Genomic DNA, 27,635 nt, shown 5'->3' with positions numbered 1-27,635 from the left:
GGATATATTTGATAAAAGCCTGATAGTTTGAGGGTTTAGAGAACATTTTGAAAGTTTCAGGGTATTTTTGATAAAGTGAGTATGCTTCAGGGGATTTCATGATATTTACCCAAGAAAAAAATATGAAACAAATAAATTATTTGACAACAGTCAGTGAATAAGAAAATAAGCGCTTACTCAGTCTCTTGGCCCCCAGAGTAAATATAAATACTCGGTGCATTAGCATTAACACCAACTTGTATGACAGGCTTATTCATTACAAGAAGAAAATATTATGACATACAAACTAAAACATGAGGAAACTAGCGCATGACATGAATAATTCAATTGTACCAAAAAAATACATGAATTCTAGTTAATAATTCCAACCAAAAAAAAAAATTGAGGGCATCATACATTAACCTCAAAAGGTGGTATCCTAGCTCTAACAAAAACCAAAAACATTTATCAACTCGGCATGCTGGATATCCTAAAACTCAGAAACAATTTTCCCTTGACCGTGATAAAATTAGCATCTTCGCTTGGGTGTTGATGCGTGTCACCGCATGAAAGGAACTAAATATCTCATCTCTGTTCCATTTCCATGAGACAAGTAGAAGATCTTTTTCCAGTTTTCCTCCGAAAATGCATCATGTTTCGCTAGTCTTTACCTGTCAAACGGAGTGTTATTTGCAAGGTTTAGGCCACAAAACAGCATGTCATTCTTAGTTTCAAGTAAATTAAGAAAAAGAGAGTAACAAATCTTCTATTCCCAAATGCTTCTACAAAATGTTGGAATTTTTGTTCTACATAATCAAATACCTTTTTGGTATAGTCAAGGGTATACTTCCCAACAATTCTAGTCACTTGCACTGGTTGTGACAAACACAAATGATAGCTATTAACCCTAAACCCTAAACCCAAAATAAAAATTTAAAATACAAGTTATCCATTCCCACATTTAGGGGGTGTATTCGTTGTGGATTTCCACAGACTTTAAAAAGTCCATGGAATTCACACAGATTCCAGACGACTTTCAAATAATTCGTGGTTGGATTTCACCCCGATTTTCACTGATTTTCGAAGACTTTACGGGATAATTTTGGAATTGAATTCCATAAAACCAGGGCCCGCGGAGAACCAGCGCCCGCTAGAAAAGACCCAGGGACCGCTGGGTTCCAGCGAGCCACTGACCACCGGACGAGCAGCAGCAACTCCAGGCCGTCGATCTCAGGCAGCTCCAGGCCGCGACTCCAGCGAAGCAGCAGCGGTAGTCGGCGGCGATCTCTACTCCGGGCGAGCAGCAGCAGCTCCAACGGCGCTCATCGGCCCAAGCGGCAGCGGCGACGTTGGACTTCGCCGGAGTCAGAGATGGAGGGAGAAAGAGCCGAACCGTGTGAGAGAGGAAAATGAGATCCAACTACAATGATTGATTGAAGTTTGATTGAACGATTGCTGAGTTCCAGCGCTCGCTGGCTTCTTGGCCGTAGGCGCTGGAACTCAGCGCTCGCTTAAAACTTCATGGATTTCAATTCTAATGGTTCTTGGCCGGATTTCGTCGTGTGTATTTTTTGGATGAAATCCATAAAAATCATTCCGGATTTTAAGTCAATGGAATAACGAATACACCTAGATTTGTATGGATTTTAAAAAGTCTTGAACGAATACACCTAGATTTATATGGACTTTTAAAAGTCTTGAACGAATACACTCAGATTTCTGCAGACTTTTAAAAGTCTTGAACGAATACACCCAGACTTTTAAAATCCATAGAAATCCATCAAATTCCACAACGAATACACCCCCCCTTATTTTCAAGATCAAGGAAATGAAACAGTTGAAAATTGGTGCATTACAATTATTTGGAAGTAACAAGAAAGGTCTGCAGTTACAAAAATATATTCAAATAGAAAAACATTATGAAAGTCAAAATTATTAGATAATGAGGATTTTTTATAACCCAACCTCACATGCATGAGAATTATATATTCAAATGCAAGAAATGAAATATGTCAGTCCAAAATGGAGTAACCAATATATATCTAAAATTTGGCCTAGATGAACATATATAGGGAGAGGCTAGGCTAAAAACAACTCTTAAAATAAAAAATACGAACCAACTAAAATGTCTTAATTCTATGTAAAACACGTATGAATTCATTGTGTAAATGTCTGAATTTCGAAAACTAAAATTTTTGCCACCTATGAGATTCGAACTCATGACCATAAAATCATCCAATAAAGTAATGAATCAACCGTAGATCCTCATGATCTAAAGGCTGAAAATGATTCATATTTTTTATTTTAAAAAGTATTTTTATTTTAGCTCACCCTTATATATATACGGTATAACCACTTCTTAACGTATAAAATACGAACTAGCTAAAGTGTATAAATTCTATGTAGAGCACGTATGAATTCTCTATCTAAGGGCTAAAAATGGTTCCTATTTTATATTTGAAGATGTGTTTTTATATTAGTCTCCTCCTATGTCTACACTCTCATATTTAGTCTTCAACTGTTTCTTTCAACTACATGTACTTGAATGTTGTAGACCTGTCTAATTTATACTCCCTCCGACACCAAAAAATAGTCCTAAAAAGGGGCAACACGAGTTTTAATAAAAATAGTTGAGTGTATTGTGAATGGAGAAACAGTTTCATCTAAAGAGTAGTGTTAATAATGATAATTAATTATATTGTGAGTGAAGAAAATAGCCTACCATGTAATAGAATAGGCAAATAAGTTGATATATTGAGGGTAATACGTTATGGAGTAGAGTCTATAAATGGAAATGGACTAGTTTTCGTGGACGAACCAAAATGACAAAAATGGACTATATTTTTCATGGTGGAGGGAGTGTTTAAAATATCCTCCTTTATTAACTATCAACTCGTATGATATGAGACTATTGTTATTAGAAACTTTAAGAGTCACTGATGATTGCAAATCCCAAGGTGTAGGGTATGAAAATTTGTCAATGAATTATTTTCGGCATTGTCCTAATTTCTTTTACCGCTTAAATATCTGTAGTGTGTAGACGATGAAGCGCAGTCTGTTGGTAAGATGCTTCCCCTCCAACCAATAGGCCGGGGGTTCGAGTCACCCTAGGAGCTAGAGTGTGAGTGAGTTTTTTCCTTTCTTTGGTTGTAACAAATTTTAAAAAAAAAATATCTGCAGTGTGTAAATTGTCTTCCACACAGTTGTCTAATTGATGTAAGAAAAGATCTTCAGTTATTCTTTTCAACTCATAGGATTCAAGCACTTTGATTTTCCATATTCATTCAACTTTATCAATGATTTTTTGAAACAGAAGGCCATGATTCATTCAACTTTGATTTTTCTATATCAATGATAATTGTCATATACAAGGTTGGGAGCATAAAAGTAAGGGATAAGTACTCCCTCCGTCGGCCAAGATTATGGCAATTTGCTTAGGAACGTGATTTAATAAAATTGGTGATGATTTTGATGTAGTGGAGAAAGGATCCCACCACTTTATGAGATGAGTGGTTAAGATTGAATTGTGAGTGGTTTTTTTGTAAATAAAGAGTATTAGTAAGGATAAAATATTAAAGAGGATGGTGGGACCATTACCATAAAAGGAAAGTGACATAATCTTGGCGGACGCCCAATATAGTAATTGTGACATAATCTTGGCGGACGGATGGAGTATGTGACTGCTTGAGCTAAGTTCCTGCATCCCAGGAGTACCTAGTGCTAGCTTGACCACAACTATCATGCACCTCTCAGAAAAAAGAAAAAGAAAAACACAAAACAACTATCATGCATGATTACACAAGAGAGCGTAAAGATATATGCATCCAGAGTTACCTAAGCCTGTGAATGAGACAACATAAAAATTTTAATCTTTATACAGTTATGCTCAATTACAAGTTAAGAGAAGCAGACCTGAGATAGTAGTAGCAGACGGTAGCGGCCTCATCCAAATTGTACCGAGGGAGAAAGATTCGAGCATCAGTAGGAACATCTGGCAAATCTTGACGCAATTTCCCAACAGCAGTTGAATGAGAAAAGGCACCCACCATCATATCATCATGCATCATTGACCTAAATGCATTGACCTACAAAAAAACAATATAAATAAAACATCGCGCAAAGATACAAGTAAATAAGGTTGTCTAAAGTAGAGAAAGCGAAAGGTGTGCATGCATTGGAATAAAAACTCTTTTGGAATGTAAAGAACAAATATCTCAATTGCAATCCGAATTAATCAGGAAGTTCTGGGCAAGTCCAGCAAGAGAAATAGGAAACAAGAAGGATTCAGTATTTCTGGAAAAACTTCAAATTTGTCCATCCCAAGTCTCAAGTAAGCCAGATTACATTGTAGTACATTGTACTCCACAAAATTACCTGTAGGAGGCTTAGACAACTATAGAAGGGGATACTCTGAGAAGATTAAGAAAGTGATGAAGAACAAAACAAGGTAACAGGTGCCACTTCGCTCTCAAGTCTCGACTTTGGTATAGAGTGTTAAATGAGTTCGGCGAATAGTGGACTCTGCCATGGTCGATCAGTGTCCTATTTTTGTCCGGTCTTGGTAGCTTTATTTGTAGAAAAGGCAAAGTGTTAGGGGGTTTAATTGCTCCAGCCCTTTGTTCTTTATGGCTGGAAAGTGGATAGGAGAATTTTCGAGGATAGAGAAGATTCTTCAGAGGTGTGGGATACAGTTAAGTTTATAATAATTGGTTCCACACCTCCGGACTTTTAAGGTCTTTTAGATCATTAGAAATAGACAATGTGTTCGTACTTTACTGTTTCTGCCTTTGGGGTTTCTTCATCCCTTTGTGAGCTCTACTTTTTAAAAAATTCAATAAAGATTGCTAGTTTAAATGATATCCTATGAGTCTATGACAATAGTAGTAGTGTAGTACTAACACTCCTATAAACGTGTATGGTAGGACCAGGGGCGTAGCCAGGGGGCTAGTGGGGCTAGAGCCCTCCCCCCCAAATTTTGGAAAAAAAAAAAAAAAATTATAATATGTCTAAAAATGTTGTTATTATTGTTATTATATTTGTATTTTAGTAAAAAAAATGTCTAAAATGTATTGAATGCCCCCAAAAAAAATTTTAGTAAATGTTGAACTATATTATCTATGAAAATGTTATTATTATTATTATTATATTTGTATTTTAGTAAAAAATGTCTAAATGTATTGAATGCCCCCAAAAAAAATTTTAGTGAATGTTTTGAACTATATTATCTATGAAAATGTTGTTATTATTATTATTATATTTGTATTTTAGTAAAAAATGTCTAAAATGTATTGAATGCCCCCAAAAAAAATTTTAGTAAATGTTTTGAACTATATTATCTATGAAAATGTTGTTATTATTATTATTATATTTGTATTTTAGTAAAAAAATGTGTAAAATGTATTGAATGCCCCCAAAAAAAAATTTAGTAAATGTTTTGAACTATATTATCTATGAAAATGTTGTTATTATTATTATTATTATATTTGTATTTTAGTAAAAAAATGTCTAAAATGTATTGAATGCCCTCAAAAAAAAATTTCGGGGGCGCAGTTCAGCCCCCCCAAAAAAAAATCCTGGCTCCGCCACTGGGTAGGACAAAATCAGGTAAAACTATGAAGTGATGCAGTATATAATCCAAAAGTTCAAAATTAAGAAGTACTCCATCTAAGCTGGTCCTACTGGACACGAGGTCTCTTTACCTATGTCACTTGCAATTTTAAAAGCTGATTTCAAACATATGGAATAAATTTGATTTGATGCAACAAAAAATTTGTTCAGTATTATAACATGCAGCTAATATATGAATGACTAGATTATCTTGCTATGATCTGTTAAAGTGTCACCAAAGACCAAAACCTACCTTCATTCCTCCTCTTGCAGATATATGGACATTCAAAGTAAAAGGGCTAATGCTAATTATATAACGAGAAAAACCAAGAATCATAGCCTAACCATTCAAAAGGTGATTCATTTCAAACACACTTGCCCCTAGACCATACAATACATCTCTACTTGAGAAAGGGACATAAAGTTGTCTCTTCCTGGTCCACTAAATTGAAATACATAAACAGCTAGCATTCAGTTATCCAAACAAAATGACCACACTTAATGAAGAATTGAAATTTTCAAGTTATATTTTAATAGATCACAACTTACAGTAGCAACTTCCCTAGCATGAATGGGTCGACAAGATCGATCAGTCACTGGCTCCTCAAAGTCAGTAAATGTGAACCAATTGTTATACTGTCCAGATACAGCAGCCGATTAGCAGAAGATGCAAATAAATTCAAAACGGCAAATAGTCACTCTGGGAACGGAAATATAAGAAGTTGAAAGAATCCTCACTTGATCAATTGCAATAAGAACAGGGACACTAGTCACTTTAGATAATTCCTTCCTCAATCTAACTACCACACCAACAACAGCATGTGAGTCTTTAATTCCAGCCTCAACTAGCTGACAAAGAGTTGTCCCTTCAGTAATTTGCACTTATCCCTACCTCTTGGCAAGCCAACACCAGCACCCTCTCCCAATGGAATGGGATCAAGTATTTTGCATGTTATACCTTCCAATAAAGACTTATTGAACTTCAAGAAATCCTGAAATAAACAACCAAGAAGCCAGGTTCGATAGAAATAAATAACAAATGCATTCAAACACAATCATTAAATGACACCAACTGAAGCTGGAAGGTTTACAGAGTTCTGTGATTAAGAAACTGAGAGAACAACTATAAACTGACCAGATTCATCACAATAAAATCATTTTAAGGTAGAGATGCTACAAGTCAAAGTAACACACCCAATTTTGGAATCTCACGCCACTTAACAGACAAAATAGTTGTAAAGCAACCTAATGTAAGCAAGTACAAAATCATATGCATTATAAAAAATAAGATTAAAAAATGAACTACAGTGAAATATCTTCTGACTAATTCTTTACAAGATAATAAACAAAGTATAATGAAACTTGCATATTTCTTACTTGTAGAATGTTTACAGCCTGCACAGGGGTATCCCACAGATTAGTATCAGGATTTTTATAGAATAATCCACCGAGTGTCCAGTCTCGACCTCGAGGGACATAAAGCACAAGCCAACCTTCCGTGCGGGCCCAGTTAACAAGCATTGCAAGTACAGTACTCTTCCCACAACTCAAAAGGCCATCTAGTACAATTTGCTTTCTTACTTTAAGACCTGATATTTAGGATCATCAGAAATTACTCATTCTTAGATGAAAGTAGAGCATACACACAGTTTTGAGTAGTTTTTCAATTGGGAAAAAAAAGAAAAAAAAAACAATGTAAGAATAAATTCATACGTAAAATCCCAAGCTCAAAAATTGTCAACAACCACTTCAAAAAGAAAATGTCAATAACCTACTTGTACACCAGAAATGACATTGTGTTGGATATGTTACTGTATAGTTGAAGGCTAGACAAACCTATTAGACGCCAATTCATAAAACAAGAAGGCAGAATCATGATATGTTACAAATAAATATGTGTTAATAGGGGAATCTACCCACTTCAATAATATGTCTTGCAAAACTACCCACTTTCAAAGTCAAAGACCGAAAAGCAAGTTTGATGGTGATGGGTTGCTTGGTTTTTTGTGTAAAAGTTGATGATGATGGAAATTGTGTAAGAGTTGTGTAAGAAAACAGTTAAAATTGGTACAAAATGTGAGAAAACGTCACTTTCATGCATTATAAGATTAAATAGATTTGCAAATTTTGAATAAATTAGGGGACGTTTGTGTGTTACAAACATTAATACGAAGGCCAAAAAAATCACGAACATGTCAATTCTTAAGATTTTTTTTTTTGAAACCATTAAACTATGTAGCCGCCAGTAATTCGTAGCCGGCCGAAGTAGCCGCTGAAGTTTGTGACCGGCGGCTACTATTCAACGGCTACTAATTACTGGCGGATACTTGTGTTATTCGCTTCAAAAAAAATACTTTGTTCATAATTAGTATGATTGTGAATTTTTATCCTTCGTGATTTTTTATTGTTACATATGCACCGTTATTTTTAGATTTTTATTTAATTTTACAAGGGGAAATATGAGAGATAGTGAAATATGTACAGTACAAGAAGTACACATGGATGGGAAATATGAGAGATAGTGAATCTGCCAAAATTTGGATTATAGTGGGGGTAATAACACTCACTTTATGCATGATTTGACTACGCAAAAAATAATAGACTTGCACATAAAATAATAAGAAATTATATACCAATTATTTGGAAATTCATATATTCGGTAATGAAATAATATTATATAGCCAAAAAGTAAAGTATCCGCCATTAAATTATTTGATTTATCAGTAGCCGCTAACAAAAAATATATGGCGGCTACTGAACTTTTTGTACGATTTTCTGGCGGATACTTGGTCTGTTAGGCAGAAAATAATATTTTATGTCAAATTATGTATAATTTTTAATTTTTCAGCTTGTTATGAATGTTTAAATATAACATACGCATTCCCCTTTTGTATTTGTTGCGATTTTTTACTTTTAATTTTTTAGTTTTAAAAATTAAAAGTACATACTGAGAAGGTGACTCTGCAAAAAATTTGGTTGTAGTGGGGCATTAATGCTAATTTTATGCATGCGTGAGGTGACATGCAATAATAGATTGAAGCCGTATTGAATGAACACTGCACTTCACGTGAACTTTTTGTAAGGAATCAAGTTTAGTCCTTATAAGGCTGCATTTGTGAATGACCAAAACACAAATTGAAATACTCACCTTGAATTTCATAAATTCAGGCATACCCTAAAGATTTGAGTGGTTTTGTGCGAGAGGAGGCAATTTGTGTTGAATTTCAGCCCGAAAAGGTGATTCTCCTGTATTGTTTGTATAAATTATAGTTTGCATGTTTAATCGTACGTTGTTTTTAACGTTGAGAGCATGTTTTACGTTATTTTAATGAATTTCTTTATTATCTGAAATTTAAAAGCATATTAGGGAAATATTAAACTTTTTTCTAATATAATTGAAGTTTTGAACCCAAAAAATAAAGTATCCGCCAGAATATCATTAGAAAACGATAATAGCCGCCGACCCTACAAGGTCAGCGGCTACTGGTGTCGGATAATGATTTACTGGCGGATACTTCATTTTTCGAGCTTATTGTGATGTTTTGAACTTTTTAAACGTATTTTAATACTGTATTTTATGTGGTTTTATAGATGGAATTCGTGAGATACATATATGTGAGATACAACGGAGTCGTCGATGGTATACACTATGTTGGCGGGGCTACGGAGGTCCTTCCCCTCTTAAATGAAACAGTTGCGAGCCTGATATACAGCATCAACAATGTGCTGACAATGCATTCGTTGAGCCCGAACTATCAATTGTATTATTTGGCGACCAATCGATTTGGAAGGGAGACGAAATGCGTAATAAGTGACGACGATGATGTGCAAGGCTTGTTGGAAACTGCCGAATATCCCATGGTGTACGTTGAGCACAACAACGACCCGGTCGAAGAAGCGTACATCCCTACTTTTGATTTTGGCCAGGCTTCGGGATACGGAGATGATGAAGCACAATCTAGTCAGTATGAGACGTCGTATCATGCTCGCGAGAGCGCGCCTCCAACACAGTACTTTTCATGGGATGGGCAACTGTTGGACGAATCCGCATGGAATCTGAATGAAATGTGCGGGAGATTCAACCAGGTGCGGACGGATGACGATTCTGATGAAGAAGCCGTACAACCTGAAGACGAAGCCGAAGAACCTGATGACGATTCTGATGAAGAAGACGAAGAATACGATCCAACGAACGAGTCGGGCACAGATTCTGCCGCCTCTGAGGATTTATTAGACGATGATCTGATAGAGTTCACGGCGACCGAGCGAGCAGGTTGGATCCGACAAAGTAGAACCCGTCACGGAAATCCGACGGACTCGACCGGTGAACTATCTAATTGGATAGTTCCGTTGATTCCAGTGGACGCCACGACTTCGCTCGTTGCTCGCGAGAGTGAGCTGTCCAGAGTTGCTGATTTGGGGAAGAACTCTTTTTACAACAGTAAAGAAGAATTGGTCCTTGCTGTTGGCTTCTGGAATATGAAGCAAGGGGCTGAGGCAAAAGTTGTACGCTCAGATCAGGGACGCCTCTATTACAAGTGCAAGCACTCTGATAAGTGCAAGTTCGATGTGCGTGCATCTTGTCACGGCGGAGGGATGTGGGGAGTGCATAAGTTTAAAGAGCACTCTTGCGAAGGGGAGTTGGGCATTTTGAAACGAATAAAGGCACATTCGAATGTGGTTGCAGCTTATGTGGAAAAAAGAATACGCGATGACGGAGAGGTCATTAAGCCGAAATCTATTATGTCGGAGTTGTTACGTGAATTTGGCGTCAGAATCAAATATGATGTCGCGCTGCGTGCAAGAAATCTCAGCTTAGAGAAGATATACGGTCGAATTGATGATTCGTTCCTTCTTCTGCCCAAATATTTGTATGCCCTAACTCAAGCGAATCCAGGCACCGTGATGGATTTCGAAGTAGACGAAAACAACCGGTTCAAACATCTGTTTCTTGCTCTTGCGGCTTCCATCACACCTTTCTTCTTTTCGCTTCGGCCAGTGATTGTGGTCGACGGCACACACTTGAAGGGGAAGAACAATGGCATTTTGTTCGTCGCCGTGACAAAAGACGCAAACGAGCAAGTTTTTCCGTTGGCATTTGGTGTCGGGCCGATCGAGAATGATGAGTCATGGAAGTGGTTCCTCTCAAATGTGAGACAAACTTTTGGTCAGCCCGACAACTTACTAGTTGTCTCTGATGCGCATGTCTCCATTGCTAATGCTGTGAAGAGCGAGTTACCAAATGCTACTCACGGTCTTTGCTACTACCACTTGCAGAACAAAATTAAGGGCTACGGGCAAGCTGTTGTTGAGCTTTTCCGCCAGGCTGCATACGCCTACACGGACTCAGAATTTTCACGTGCAATGTCGGCTATGGCTCAATTGAAGCCGGCGGCGTACGGGAAGTTGATGCGCGTAGGCCCTGAGAAGTGGGCACGATCACAAAGTCCGGTGACCCGTTATAGTTTTCTTACATCTAATGCTGCCGAGGCTTTGAATGCCCGTTTGTTGTGGGCCAGACGCCTTCCTATATGCTCCATGCTGGAGGCAATCAGGATGGTTCTGGAGCAGTGGTTCAATGACAGACTTGCGTCTGCGGAAGAGAGCGATGACCTTCTTACTCCAGAGGCAAAACAGAAGATAAGTGCGGAGATCTCAAAGAGTCGTCGCTACACTGCGAAGAGGACCTCCGAGAGAAAATACAGGGTTCGTGCTGGTGATCGTCGCTTCATGGTTGACCTTCAAGCGAAGAGCTGTGAATGCAATGAATTCGACCTTGACGGCATGCCGTGTTCTCATGCGATCGCAGCCATTACGTATGCTAAATCTATTTTATTATAAAATTACAGTTATTAGATGCCTACTAAATATTAGCTTTCTTTTCGCAGTGAGGCGAAAGAGCCAGTGGAAGATTACGTGGAAGCTTACTACTTGCGGAGTTCACTGGTTCAAACATACTCCGGAGCAGTAAATCACTTGCCTCCCTTAGAGCACTGGGAAATTCCGTTTGAAGTTGCATCTGATATTGTTTTGCCAAACCTTTCTCGGCGACAAGCTGGTCGACCAAGAGAATCTAGAATTCCTTCAGCTGGTGATAGGCCGACTCAAAGGACCACAACAGCGGATGCATCAAGTAGTCTGGGAAAACGAGCACCCAAAACCTGTGGTCTATGTGGCTCGCCTGGCCACACACGTAGAGCATGCAAGGGTACGGGCTGGGAGCAGTAGCTTAATTACCTTTTAAATTAAATTTTGATGGATATTGTTGTTGGGAGTATTGGATACTGATTGAATATTAAGTAGAGCTAGTTCATTCCAGTAAGTGATGTTCTGAAGTTGGGAGTATTGGATACTGATTGAATAAATTTCGAAGCGGTTTCATTTGCATAATATCGATGAACTAGCAAACACCATGGAATGCTCACTATCCGCCAGTAATTAATGGTTTATCACTAGTAGCCGCCCAACAATAAACATCAGCGGCTACTGGCCGCGGATATGTATTTACTGGCGGATAGAATGATAATTAGCGGTTTTTTGATGTTTTAGAATCTATTGTGTTGCCTGATTTGAAATATTTGAAGCAGAAAACACACGCCTTTAGTAATGACCAACATGGACATGTCTTAACAATTATGAGTTGAAATTATGAATGAGACTTTGGAGAAGTGAACAATGTTTTATATAAAAGTTTAGTTAATAGCATAAAACACCCAAAGTATGCTTTTTTATGCATTAAACTATCAAATAAGACGTTTAGCCCAAGTAGCCGCCAGAAATTAATTACCCGCCGTGATTAGCCGCTGAAATGTTTTCAAGCGGCTACTGGTTGCGGATAATTATTTACTGGCGGCTAGTTTCATTAATCATCTTATTTCATAATTTTATCTAGGATGCAAGTGGAAAATCATAGAAAAATACTCAAAAAGATACTGCAACCTCTAATCAAAACGTCATTTGCATAATTATCATTTAAATGTACAAATACATAAGCTATTTCGGTGCGGGGATGCAAAACTCGTAGATGCTACTGCCTATCTTGCGCCTGTAGTCGGCGGCGTGCCCATTGCCCCACGCAAGGCTCGGCGAGCCTGATATCAGACGCTCCACATACATGCACGCAAAAACACCGGAGCTGCATTGATCTGGCTGCTGAAACTGCTCATTCTCGTCGGCATATTGGATTTTCAACCTTCGCCATTGGAGGTTTTCCAACGGGTTGTCGACAATCGTGGTCCTTGCGAACCACTGGGACACTTCAAGCATCTTACCCAACAGGCACTGCAGCGGATATAGGGCGGCGATCACATCGAAGCGCGGCTGCGGCATGGTCTTGAACAACTGCGAATCGAAGATGTCGCAAACTCCACTCGGCATGTAATGTAACGTCGACACACATGTATAGGCAAAATGAGCTGCACGCGCAAATGCAATTGGTGAAGAGGAAATAAAAAATGAACTACTCCAACATATTGATACTGTAGATATATATGTGTACCGTTGTGGCATTCATCCAATCGCCATGAGTCGAAGATACCCCCTGCCCATGCACCATATACATCTTCTTGGCATGCGGTTGCCACGTAGCAAAAACTCCGTCGGAATATATAAACCGCCCTTCTGCCTTCGCGGGAAACATTTCCCGCCACGCTGACTTCAACTGCGTGAATTCATCATCGAAATATTTCTGCAGCAATTAAACATTATATTAAAAGCATATTTGATTATAATTCTGTATCCAATAATAATATTTAATTAAATGCTTACGAATAACTCTGTATCCAATACGATGGTGGTCCTCGCATCAACACCGTCTATCAAGTCATCACCCCTCATCAACCTCGATCTCATCGTCATCATGTAGCAATCAACAGCCTGCACGTACTTAAATGTTAGTAACAAGTGACCAGACTTTCATGATAACAACTGATTCATAAATTAACCAACATTGGACGAGAGGTCCCTCCTCGTGTTTTGCATAGTGGTCCAAAAGCTCCACGGGAGAGGGTGTTCGCTCTCTGCCACCGACATCGTCCGGTAGTTGCCACGGTTGCCAGCTTTCATCATACGGTCAAACCCGTCAACATACTGTGAGTCGACGGGTCTCGGCACGGCGCTGTGCACGTATGGTGATCGAAGTGCAGCCGACGGGTTCCGTTCTCGGCGACTTCTGCGTGGAGCCTCCGGTGGACAAATACTGAGGGGAACAGCAGCTACTGCCTCAGAAACTGCCTCAGAAACTCCCTATAATTCACATAAAACAACGCAAGTTAAACAATGTTGACATAATTTAAATTAAATGACTTGTAAATTGAATGCAACGACAACATACCCCTCTAAACTGCTTCCAATACTCGTGCATCTCATCTTGAGTCAGGATCGGAGCCGAAGAACGGGCCGGCTCAAAAGGGTATGCTGAACTCGTGCCCGGCTCAGCCCACGAGTAGCGTGGCCCGCCATAAGAACTGGACGCCTCGAATGTGGGCATGTGGTGGACACCCATGTGCGGAGTCTGCACATGCCCAAAACTAGTCGGGCCACCAAACGGATCATGCTGCCACTGCGGGGTGTGCATGGCATCACCAGTAGTCTGTCCCACCTCTCGTGCAGGAGACTCATGTGCAGGGGATTGGTGATGCGATGGGGCCTCTGAGGATGTAGGCTGCGCCGGATCGGAGTCGGGCTCGGGCTGGGGCTCGCGTCTCCTGTCAGAGTGAGATCGTGGAGCAGGTCTGGGCACGTGAACATCAGTGCTATGCGAGCATCGGCAACGCATAGCATCGAACTTGTCCTCGAAATATCTCTTAATCCTCCTGAACAGGCTGTCCTCCACGGTCCTCGCGACCCGTTCCTCACTCTCGCGCATCATGTGCTGCATGCGCTGCCAATCCCCCTCGCTCCACTGTGAAGGTGCAGGAGCATCCTCGTGCCTAGGCCTCGGGGCTCTGTGACTGTGAGACCTTCGACCAGAATCAACGGGGTGATCGCCCCCAATGCTCTGATCGTGATGGCTGCTGCTCGATGAGGTGTCCACTATTTGTCCCCTCGGGCGCTTGCCAGTATCCTGTCTCATACTGCGACGCCGAGGTTGATGCTCAGGAGCATCCTCGTTGTGGTCCCCACCAGTGTAGCGCTGCCGAGGCTGCCTATGACCAAAGACTGCCGGCTCTGGTACTCGAACCCCTATCCCGGCATTGACGCCTGCCACCGATAGCCAGTAAGATGTCTTGGCCTCGTACTCATCGGGGACCATCTCCCATATCCCGTTCTCCTAGAAACAAAAAAAATGTAGTCAAACATTAATATTCATAAACTAAAATAATATTAACAAATAAACAACTAAATTATTACCGGAGACTCAAAATAACTCTGTAACCCATCCAACTTGGTCTTCACGAACGTCCACCTCCGAAATCTAGGGTAAACCCCCGCATTGCATATGGCTATGGCTGGGCCCAAATAGGGAATTTTCTCAAGACCCCAAATGAATAGGGCCCAAGAAGGACCGTAGAAGTGATACTTTTTACAATCCTTTTTGATTGTGCTGTGCTTCAACCTGTAGTTCAAGCTTCTATACGCGCACGATCCCCAAGGAAATCTGGAAAAGGTCGGCAAATCATCCACCAGCTTCCAAGTCCAGGACTGCACGGGTCGGCGCACGTCCACTCCTAATACAAATGCGTGTAGCACCAACAAGTGGGCCACACGGAGGTACAACCCGCCGTCGGTGTCAACCACTGGATTGACGGTGTCGAAATATATATCCGCCAGCTCCCGCACTGACACCGGTTGAGAGCGGCAAAATTGTCTAAATGTATGAGCCCGACTAAGATCGTGCTCAGCCTCGGGGTCAAAAGGATCATCCCCAAAGGACAATCCTGTCACGAGAGCGAAATCTCTCGGAGTAAACTCAACGTTCCTCCCGTTGATGTAGAAGCAGATCTCATCATCCTCATCGTCTCTCGTGATCTTAAGATGACGAGAGACAATATGGTGCAATGCAGCATTGCACTTCTGGCCCGGCTGCCAATCCAACATCATCCCAAAGCACCCGCGCCTGAACGTATTCTCCAGTGCAAAACCGCCAATTTCGTTTAGTCTCGAGACTACTGTCGATAGGTAAGTAATATTGTTGTACGTACTGATCTCAACTGCCACACGATTGATTTGCTCGCGCCTCGAATAAGGGACCTATTCAATACAAAAAATAACTCAATTTACAAAGCATAATGAATTAACAAACATCAACTAATAATAATGCATAATTAACTATTAAATTACTAGAAACATAAATAAAAAAATATAGAACCACAATAAACAAGTATCCGCCAGTAATTAATTTTTTTAAGAAGTAGCCGCCTGGTGTTTTCAAACCCGGCGGCTACTTCTTAAAAAGATTAATTACTGGCGGATATTAGGTAATTATGGTTCTATATGTTTTTATTAGTATGTTATAAATTTTTAAATTCTGAATAACCAAAAAAACGTTATTATTTTATGCGTAATACAGTAAAATTAACCTAATGATCTAAATAGACGATTAAATATATCTAAATATGCTTCAACTAAATAAAAATTCTAACAACACTGAAACTATACTCAAACTTGTAACAGCACTCAACTACACTATATCTAACATATACGAAACATATAAATAAATCTAACAAATACTATATCTAAATCAAAATTCAATACTATACAAAACATATGAAAATTCGAAACATATAAATTGTAACATACAAACATATAAATTCTAACATAATGATTCTAACATAAAAATTCACCCATATACAAAACATATAAAAATTCGAAACATACAAAACATATACTTACTTAAAAATATACAAAATTCGAAACATATACAAAACATATAGATTCTTAACATATAAATATATCTAACATATACAAAACAAATAACAAGTATACTTACTTGGTTTGAAGAAGAAGCCATGGCGTGAATTGTGTAAAATATTGTGTAAATGGGCTGATTTTTTCCTTCTCTCAAGTGGAGTGCGGCTGATTTGAAGAAGAGGAACCAAAACAATGGGTTTTTTCCTCCAGCGGCTGATTTTTTCCTTCTCTCAAGTGCGCGGCTGCTTCTCTACTTCTTAACCCTAATTTAACATAAAATATTGTGTAAATGGGCCCTACCCAATTTATCTCTCTTATCAAAGCTTCAATTTTTTCAAACAAATCCCACAAAAGCCGTGCCCACTCAATTCTAGCCGCCCGTGACTTAATTTGCTGCAAAGCCTATAGATTCCCACCCTATAAAGCTTCACCCTTGCCGGTTGAATTGTCCAATCACAATTAAATTAGCTTTAGCTCTTCAAAATTGAAAAAAATACAACAACCATTAATTGGAACGATAATAAATAAAATTTATATATATTGTGATATAAAAAGCAGTAATAAATGACATGGTACTATTATCCGCCAGTAAAAAGTATCCGCTAGAAGTAGCCGCTTTGGGTTTCTTTCACGCGGCTAATTCTAGAGGATACGAATTACTGGCGGATAATTATATGGTAGGCTCTCTAGTATTTTACTGTTTCATAATATATGATTATATATTATTTTTATCCAACATTTTCTATTATTTTATGCGTTAGGCTATATTAATTCATGTTAAATAAAATAAAATAAAAAATTCGAGACTTATTACACCACTATAATCCAAATTTGTCTAAATAGAAGCCTATTATGTATTTCTACTTCATAGAATATATTTTAAAAAAAGAAATACAAAATTAAGGTAAGTTTGTGTATAATAAAACAGTAATACGAGGATGAAAAAAATTGTACTTTAAGTATATTTGGAAACAAAAAAAAATTATGAACCAAATGTATACATTATCCGCCAGTAAAACATAGCCGCTAGCATTAGCCGCCGGGTTTAAAAAACCCAGCGGCTAATGCTAGCGGCTATGTTTTACTGGCGGATAATGTATACATTTGGTTCATAATTTTTTTTTGTTTCCAAATATACTTAAAGTACAATTTTTTTCATCCTCGTATTACTGTTTTATTATACACAAACTTACCTTCATTATTTTCAAACTTAGGGCATTATACGTCAATCATCTTACAATAATTGCACATTTATCTGGTTTTGTGCATTTTTAACTACCTATCTTACACATTTTCTTACACAATTGTACTTGTGTAAGAAAAGTGTAAGAACTTTTACAAAAAACCAAGCAACCCATCACCATCAAGTGTACTTTTCGGCTTTGACTTTCAAAGTGGGTAGTTTTGCAAGACATTTTATTGATGTGGGTAGATTTAATTCCAACCCAATAAATATTATCGGTAACTATCTTGTAGCCTGGGGCCAATACAGTAATATAAGAAAATAAATTCACTCACTGTACAAAAAATCTGCCTTGAATCCAGTGAACTCTTATAACATAGGTTATCTGGATCCTTTGCAAAACTGTAATGAATTGCATTTGTGAGAACAAACTCCTATAAAAAGATACAAAAATCTCTCCAATCTCCATCTTAAGTAAAAAAAATGCTTATGACAATCAACAAATAAAGGGTGGAAAGAGACCTCTAGATTTAGCTGCCAATGAAGGATCAATAGCCTGCCTAAAATTATCACGAAGATTGATAAAACACTGCCGCACCAACAAGGCACTCCTGCATGATTCCTCAAATTCCTTCACCATTCCCAATGGAAGCCCCTCCGGCAAAACCTCGTTCAACCCCTTCAGGCTACAAAATATATCAAATACAATTGCATCCCACCAATCAAATTTTGCTACTTCACACTCACACGGGCAGTTTGTAGACAACAAATGACATATTGAACTGATAGTGAAGAAAATGCCACGGCCACACTTTGCAAGTCAATTAGATATTCAATTAACAATCATTTACTGGCATATCACCTCAAAACAGAGTTTCAGCAAATCAAATGAAACAGCTTAATCTAAAAATTTGTAATCAAACAAAAGCTACATCATTGCCGAATATACAAACCGCTGATTCACTTTTTAGGTCTGCTCAGACGCGATGAGAACATCTATCAAGACGGCAAAAAAACAAATTCGAAGCAGTTAGAACACCGAATTATCATACCTACCTTGTAACAAACAAACGATACTGACTTAATTAAAACAATGTACTACCCAGGGGCGTAGCCAGGGGGGGCTAGAGCCCCCCCAAAATTTTGGAAAAATATATATATATATATATAATATGTCTAAAAATGTTGTTATTATTGTTATTATATTTGTATTTTAGTAAAAAAATGTCTAAAATGTATTGAATGCCCCCAAAAAAATTTTTAGTAAATGTTGAACTATATTATCTATGAAAATGTTATTATTATTATTATATTTGTATTTTAGTAAAAAATGTCTAAATGTATTGAATGCCCCCAAAAAAATTTTTAGTAAATGTTTTGAACTATATTATCTATGAAAATGTTGTTATTATTATTATTATATTTGTATTTTAGTAAAAAATGTCTAAAATGTATTGAATGCCCCCAAAAAAAATTTTAGTAAATGTTTTGAACTATATTATCTATGAAAATGTTGTTATTATTATTATTATATTTGTATTTTAGTAAAAAAATGTGTAAAATGTATTGAATGCCCCCAAAAAAAATTTAGTAAATGTTTTGAACTATATTATCTATGAAAATGTTGTTATTATTATTATTATATTTGTATTTTAGTAAAAAAATGTCTAAAATGTATTGAATGCCCTAAAAAAAAATTTCGTGGCCGCAGTTCAGCCCCCCAAAAAAAATCCTGGCTCCGCCACTGGTACTACCTGAATCTAAAGTAATGGTTGACATCATCCCCGGTGAGCGAAGAGAGAGACGGAGCCGAAGTGAAGAGGGGGTGGCCATTGGGGCCCACGTCGAGGGCGGGGTTCTTCTCATCCTCCGCTAGCAGGCGGCGGCGGAGCTCCGTGTCTTGTTTAGCAATAGATTCGGGGCTTGCCACCAGCACTTCTTCGGGCTTCTTTGAAAGATATTATGGACTAGATTAGGATATATTTGATATATTCTAATACTAAGTAAGACAGTTCAAGTGTGAATTCCTTAGTCGTAATTGTTGACTCAAGTGTGAATTCCTTAGTCGTAATTGTTGACTAAGGAAGACAAGACAATTTAGAATTGTCTTCTTCGCTTATAAATAAGGGAGCTTGGTCTTACGAATCGATATATGAAAATATACGAAAACATTAGAAACTTTCGCTTGTGAAACACCTAGAGAGTACTATGGTTTCAATCGGAGATTTCCTAGCTGTCGAAGATTGAAACATGCACTGGGAATTGTTCCTGCATCGAATCGACATACACGTGGATACCTCTAGTGGTGGATTCAATTCGCAGGAATCGAGATGCACGTTTACTACACAACAAGTAAGTTAATTTTATTGTTGTGTACGTTTGTAATCTCTACACATGAATCAATTGTAAATCTAGATCTAATTCTTGACTGTTATTTCCGCTGCGTATCATTGGATGATGTCAAGGATAACCAACAGTGGTATCAGAGCCCGGGGCTCGATTTACAATTGCTATTGTGTTCTAATTGATTATGGGTTAATGAAATTAGATTTTAGAAATCTGATTTTGAAGTATGAATTTAGAATCGAATAATTCATTGAATTGGGATTCAAAATAAACGAACATTGCTGGGCAATAATTTGAAATATGGTATTTCGAAGTTTTTCACCGGAAACATGGATGATCTCCTTGAACGCAAGGCGTTTATCGAGATTTTGCTGGGCAACTTGTTTTACCGAACTTTGTTAGATCCTTTGCCGGAAATCTTCGTTCGCCGTTGGGCGGCGACGAGATAGGTGTTGCGCCCAACTGTCTCCCGCCGTATGCGTCGTGTCACGGCTTCGAGTCGGCGCGCCTCTGACCCTTCGAAACTGTGTCCCACCGCAAAAGCTTGAACGCCGTAGTGGTGGGAGAATAGTGGCTGAATGGCGGCGGCGCGTGACCACCGTGTCGACGCACTGATGACGACCGACGGGAGATGGCCGGCAAGGGCACGCCATGTCCGGTGAACTCGTGGCAATCACGGCTGTGAGAAGGCTGTTCCTCTTTCGCGTTTCGTCTCCACCGGCCCGAGCTTGGAAGCCGGAGCTACCGGTTAACGGTGGAATTCTCAGCCGAGGCGAGAACTCCTCTGCCGGTGGAACTCGCACAGTCGGACCCTTAGAGGGGCGGCGGCGAGGAGACCTTTGCCACAGCCTCCTTGGACGCCTGTTCGTCGACGGCTGGAAGTGGAGATGACCGGCGAAGGCGTGCCTTAGCCGGACGTCGCAGCCACTCCTCCGGCGCGGCACCGAACATGGCGGACTGACGGGAATCGAAGGGAGGCGCTGCTGTTGCAGCTGCAAGCCCTATTTCTGGTCTGGAAGATGGATTTGGGACCTGGTCTGGGCCGAAGGGGGCTGGGCTCCTGTTTCTTTAAGCTGGGCTGCAGATGTTTGGGCCTTGGGCTAGGCTTGTCAGCTCTATTAATTGGGCTGCTGCTGAATGGCTTATTGGCTTAAGCTGGGCCTGCGAATTAATTTAAGCTATTAATTAGATTGATTTAAGTTATATGTTATTAATTTAGAATTAATAATATTAATCCCAATTTCAGAATTAAGTATTAATTAGATTAATAAATCTTGATTACTATTATTTTAGAAATAATAATAATCATTGTATGTTTATATTAATTTGGAATTAATATAAATTAATTAGATTAATGAATTTTATTTAGTATTATTATTTTGAAATAATAATATTGAATGTATATTTATATTAATTTGGAATTGATATAAATTGACTAATTCATTAATTTGATTTATAAATCATGAATTATTATTATTTTTGAAATAATAATATTTGATGAGTTTTATGGAGTATTAGTTTTGAATTAATATATGAAATTATTATTTTTGAAATAATAATGTTGTATTAATTTGGAATTAATACAAACTGATTAACCCATATTTTAATTGGAGAATAAAATTTAATTGGATTAAGGAATTTTATTCGTAGAGATTCTGTGTTGTTTTGTGATAAGCATGCTATTTGATTTTATGCTTATTATTTAACTATAGTAGTTAGAGACCGCTTTTATCTTTGGGTAGGCGGCGCCCACTATATGTAGTCCGCGTTACTATGTATGGGTAGGCGGCACCCAATATGTGTGGTCCGCATTTCGTATGCCTGGGTAGGCGGCACCCAGTAATTGTTTTTGCTATTTAATATTGGATATTAAATATAAGCAATTAGTATCACATGTTAAATCCCCATTAAATATAAGTCTTTGTGTAAGCACAAAACGCGTCGTCCATCATAATTGTTTGAGCAACCCATCCTTTTCGACCAAGAGTATTTACACCCAAGTGTTTGCTCTAATCTACAAGGCCAAGGCTCATGCATAGGTTGGCACCGTGTGATGGGGTTGACTTGCTTGATCATTTATGGCGTGAAACTCGACCAAAGTGATTAGAGGACGCAGATTAATTGGATTAATCAACCAAGAGTTGCAAAATGGTTGTTGCAATTGGCTTAGAGGCCTACTAAGTAATATTATTGTAGTCATCAGCCCAAGCAGAGGCTGCATAATATTGACTTGGATCTTGGACCACTATAATTTATGTTTGATAAATTCGTATTTTATGTTGGGGTCATAAAATATGCAAAAATAGTGGGAGCTAATCAAAACAAAATGCCTTGTTTGATTAGTAAAATAAATGTGATCTTATTTGATTCGATTCTTTTATTGCTTTCTTTTATCTTTGTTTTATCTGCAACTGTTTTGTTATGTTTGTTGGATACGGTAAATTGACTAGGTCAAACTTTCTGGATTGACCGCGCAAGTTGCGTTTGGTGCTAAGGCTAGATAGGATTGATTATGTCTTGGAGAAATCAATCCACATCATCCTTAATGTGACTTTAGAAACTTTCAAAATGTTTGACATTGAAAGTTATAAGAAACATATGGATGATGTAACTTCTGCTAAATATGTCATGATTGTGTCTATGAGTTTGGAACTGCATAAACAACGTGATCATATGTTTTCGATTGAGATGTTGATACACCTGAAGAGTGTTGATGCTTTAGAAGCTAAGACCATAAAGTATAAGATACTCATGGATCTCTTCAGGATTAATCTACATGGAGTAGACAAGGTCTCTATGAATGTCTTGAAAAAGATTGAGTTAATTGAGAGGATGGCCACGATTGGAACGAGACTATTCGATATTTGTCTCAATCAACTTAATCTTGCAGTAATGATCTGTCTCATTTGTGAACTTCATAGTGAATTCAAAATGAACAATAGGACAGTGACACTGCCATGAGTTTCATGACATGTTAAGAACGATTTTGAATCGTCTTCCACTAAGGACAAATAAGTTCTTATGATTAATGCTTCTGCCAATTCTAACCCAAAAGAAAGAAAAGGTAGAAGAATGATCAAAGAACTAAATTTTGCATCCTAAGGTGGAAACCAAAAGAAGCAGAAGTTACCCAAAGATGAAATACCTTTTGTCAAGAAAATGACACTGGAAGGGATACTGCTTGATGTTCAAAACATTGGATGTTTTGATAGCAGAATTTGGTATATTTTTCATTGAGGTGAACATGTAACAACTCATACTCCTGGGTATTAGATACGGGTTATACTTCACACATTTGTTAAAATGTGTATTGTCTAACTAAAAACAAGAGAGTGAGACCAAAGAAATTTGACTTGCGCATTTGTTTTGAGCAATAGTTGCTGCTAAATGCATAAGGTCTTATGGATTTGATCTATCTTTGGGTTTGTGGACATGTTAGATTGTTATTTTGTTCTTGGAATTACGAGGAATATAATTTCCATTCTCGTGTTAGACATTGAAGTTTTTCTTTCCATTTTGCTTATAGAATTTATTCTACTTTGCTTAATGGAGATGAAAATATTTCACTTGAGAATACTTTATATTTGCTCAATGCGAACAAAATATCCTCAGTGTGTAAAATAAACTATCACAAGCAATGCGAATAGTCCAACTTAACTTTGGCATGTAGGCTTGGTCACTTAATGAGAAATGAATAACAAGATCGAGAAAGTTAGACTATCTCACACTTTTTGACGTAAAGTCTTAAAGTGCTTGTGAAATCACATCTCAAGGTTAAAATGACCAACGAGCCACTTTCTAGGAAAAGAATACAAGCTAAAGAAGTACTTGAGTTGATTCACATAGTGATATGTGGACCGTTTCTAACTTAAGCATAAAGTGGATATTCGTACTTCACAACTTTCACAGACGATTTCTCAGGGTATAGAAATGTGTATCTTATGAAACACAAATCAGAAACTTTGAGAAATCTATGGAGTTTAAGTTAGAAGTCAAGAAACAACTTGGAGAAGTATTTAATCTCTAAGATTAGATCGAGAAAGAAATACTTAAGCCATGTGTTCGTCGATTGCTTGAAGTCATATGGAATCTATTCACAATGGACTCCTCTAGGGATACCTTATTTGAGTTGGGTATCCGAAAGGAGAAATCGAACTTCATTAGATATGGTTCGATCCATAATGAGCTTCTCAAAACTTCCAGTGTATCTTTGGGACCATGCCTTGTTAATTATTGCTTATATTCTGAACCAAGTTCCAATTGAATTAGTTGAGTAAATATCATATGATTGTGGTATTGAAAGAAGCATAGTTTTACACATATGTGAACCTTGGGTTACACTACATATGTAGAGAAAATACTCACTGATTAGTTGGAATCAAAAGTGAGAAGTGTTACTTTGTGGGATATCCGAAGAAAACACGAGAATACTACTATTTTCTTGGAAAATATAAGTTCTCAGTTTTAGGATTGCGATGTTTCTTGAAAAGACTTGGTCTATAGAGAACAAGATCGTTATGACTTAGATCTTGACAAGATTTGAGAGCCACAAAGTCAACATGGAGGAAGAAAACTTGTTAGATGGTCTAAACAAGGATTTAGTGGGAGCTGTTCATGATCTTATTGGTACTGATGCACTACTTAGAGCGTCAGAAACATCCAATAAGAGCAGTATTGAAGATTTTTGCAGAAATGCAATATTCTTCAATACGGGGGGAGATATGACATTGGATGTCGAAGATCCTTCATCATGATATAGCGGATCAACTTCCTCAAGTTCTTCAAGTTCAGAATAACGAAGAGCCTGCACAAATGCAACGTCGTATAAGTTCTAAAGAACGTAAACCAACTAAAGAATGTATCTATTGATCTAGGATCAAGATGATAAAGAATTTGGAATTGGTGATGAACTTAGAACCTATGCGAAACTATGATAGTCATAGATTCTTAGAAGTGGCAAGAAGCCATAAAATCTGAATGGACCGGTTAGACCATAAATAAGTTATCATTTGGGGTAATACCTAATTGATGCTAATGATAATGTGCAAACCTGCAAGGCAAGGTTAGTGGCAAAAGATTATAGTCAGTGCGAGAGCATTGATTATGATGAAATCTTTTCGCCAATTGCAAAAGTCAAGTCCATTGAGATGTTACTTGTTGTTATGAACTAAAACAAGCTTCTAGAATATGGAACAAATGTTTGACAAAGAAATCAAATCGTTTGATTTTGGTCAAAAGTAAAGAAAGTATTGTGTTTATAGGAAACACAAGAATGAGAACACAATTTTCATCATCATTTATGTATGACATATTGAAAATGAAAATTATTGTACTCATAATGCAATCCATGAAAGACTAGTTGTAAATTTCCTTCATGGTGAAGGATTTGAGTAAAGCCTATTATATCCTTGGGATCAAGATCTATTGAGTTTGAGCTAATAGATTGTTAGGCTATCAAAATCCACTTACATAGGCAAGATGTTAAGGCGATACTCCATGAATAAGTTCGAAAGGACATCTACCAATGGAATATAGCATCTATTTGTAAAGAAAGGATTGTCCTTCTAATGACAATGAGATTTAACGCACAAAGGATGATCCTAACGCTAGGGCAATAGGATGGTCATGAATGTCATGATTTTCACTACACAAGGTGTAGTCTGTGTGCTTAACATCGTTGACAGATTTTAAGAGATATTAGAAACAAAAGATTATGTTAGATCAAGTTCCCACATAAGAGGACATAGCTAATCCTTTTGACCAGTTGTTATGCATTATGAATCATAACAAGCACTTTGAGTGTTTGGGCATTGGATATCTTTGAGACTGGCTTTAGTCAGTGGAAGTAAAAGTAATATGTCTAGAAATAATCTGTGTTGAGACTTATTACTTGATCACATTTATGACATTTGATGTCACTAATGGCATTATGCATTTATTTGATTGATTACTTTGATTATTTGTTTTCATTCAATTAAATGTTCCCATGAGTTAATACTGTTGCTAATTTAGTGGGAGGTTAGCAATAGAGTATAACTCTTAAAGAGCCCCAACTAAGGATCATCAAGATTGGGATATTGATGATATGTTATAAGTTGGCATGCGATCTGTATCATATTCTTAGAGAATATAGTTGTTCCCACGACTATGAGATATTAGATACTCGTGATAGATGCATGGATACTTTAGAGAGTATTGGCATACCCAACCAATATATCATTTGTTTCGGTGTCTATGATTATTGGTGTGTGGAGTTTGTGACAGTCCTTTGACTTGAGGGCAATGCTTATCTTACTTATTGAATGGTATACTTTGACCAAGTACAATGCTTGCACTCCAACCAAAGGGGTAGATACGGCTTGTGTTGGGTATATCGGGATATAAGGGAAGGTGGTAGTTGTGCCAAGATAGGATTCATTCCTCGATTTACATTTCGAGAAGAACACTCAGTTTCTCTATATTACTTGACCGTTAAGTCACTGGCCAGTGCAATTGATATGTTCGAACTTTAAAAGTTGAACATGATCGATGGAGGTCATTTAATAAAGATGAGATAAATTGATAGAGCTATTAGAAAGACACAATGGCAAATTCTAGGCTCTATCGAGTGGTTCGTGAATGAAAGGATGTTACTATATCTTCGCATAAAGGTTTTGTTTACAGAATCCACGTAAACGTTCTTCATATATCGAGTTCGCTACACAACGCAGTCTAGGAGTTTTGTGTAGACTTTAATTTGATTATCGACGATAATGGAGGCCTATTGGGTCACACTTTATGTGTATTGTTGATTCGCTCAAGAGTGCAAAGTTAGTGCTTGGTGTTTAATCTAATGCTAGTCCAAGTGGGAGATTGAAAGATATTATGGACTAGATTAGGATATATTTGATATATTCTAATACTAAGTAAGACAGTTCAAGTGTGAATTCCTTAGTCGTAATTGTTGACTCAAGTGTGAATTCCTTAGTCGTAATTGTTGACTAAGGAAGACAAGACAATTTAGAATTGTCTTCTTCGCTTATAAATAAGGGAGCTTGGTCTTACGAATCGATATATGAAAATATACGAAAACATTAGAAACTTTCGCTTGTGAAACACCTAGAGAGTACTATGGTTTCAATCGGAGATTTCCTAGCTGTCGAAGATTGAAACATGCACTGGGAATTGTTCCTGCATCGAATCGACATACACGTGGATACCTCTAGTGGTGGATTCAATTCGCAGGAATCGAGATGCACGTTTACTACACAACAAGTAAGTTAATTTTATTGTTGTGTACGTTTGTAATCTCTACACATGAATCAATTGTAAATCTAGATCTAATCCTTGACTGTTATTTCCGCTGCGTATCATTGGATGATGTCAAGGATAACCAACATTCTTATCCTTGAGATCGGATTTCGACTGTGTTTTCTTATCGAATTTTGGCTGGGGGTTCTTTACTTTGCTGGAACCACCTTTAGGCGTTTTCGAGACCATGCTCCGGCAGTTGGTAAGCTGCCACTGAGATTGCCGGAGTGACGCGGCGGCGGCGGTTGCTCGAAGGAGCGATCAGAGCAGCATATTTGTTTTAATTTATTTTTTTTCAGAATTAAGTTGTAGCATGGGCTTTAGCTTTTTCTTTTCGGTTTCAAGGTTGGGGTTTTGGGGATGAAGTTAAATTTAATTT

At 37.9% G+C, this 27,635-nt stretch overlaps 2 protein-coding genes across 2 annotated transcripts; one reads left to right on the top strand and one right to left on the bottom strand.

The window, feature by feature from the left end:
• Window positions 1-198: 198 nt before the first annotated feature.
• LOC131005391 (uncharacterized) lies at window positions 199-27,621 on the bottom strand. Its single transcript, XM_057932356.1, is given in 9 exon segments — window positions 199-650; window positions 3,892-4,064; window positions 6,136-6,222; window positions 6,325-6,470; window positions 6,473-6,578; window positions 6,964-7,175; window positions 18,143-18,306; window positions 19,375-19,565; window positions 27,344-27,621. Coding segments are annotated over 9 exon segments (1,293 nt in total). The 5' UTR covers window positions 27,446-27,621; the 3' UTR covers window positions 199-538.
• On the top strand, window positions 8,352-11,653 carry LOC131005347 (uncharacterized). The gene is made up of 2 exons (XM_057932269.1): window positions 8,352-8,823; window positions 9,178-11,653. The coding sequence occupies exon 2, from the start codon at window positions 9,178-9,180 to the stop codon at window positions 11,425-11,427; it is 2,250 nt and encodes a 749-aa protein (XP_057788252.1). The 5' UTR covers window positions 8,352-8,823; the 3' UTR covers window positions 11,428-11,653.
• Window positions 27,622-27,635: the final 14 nt, after the last annotated feature.

The sequence above is a fragment of the Salvia miltiorrhiza genome, chromosome 1 (assembly GCF_028751815.1).
Source record: "Salvia miltiorrhiza cultivar Shanhuang (shh) chromosome 1, IMPLAD_Smil_shh, whole genome shotgun sequence".
Lineage (NCBI taxonomy): Eukaryota > Viridiplantae > Streptophyta > Magnoliopsida > Lamiales > Lamiaceae > Salvia > Salvia miltiorrhiza.
This window is presented reverse-complemented; position numbering and strand designations above follow the sequence as displayed.

What these genes read in the sequence shown, in the direction of transcription:
- LOC131005347 (XM_057932269.1), top strand. Translation starts at nt 9,178, where the DNA reads ATGGAATTCGTGAGATACATATATGTGAGATACAACGGAGTCGTCGAT.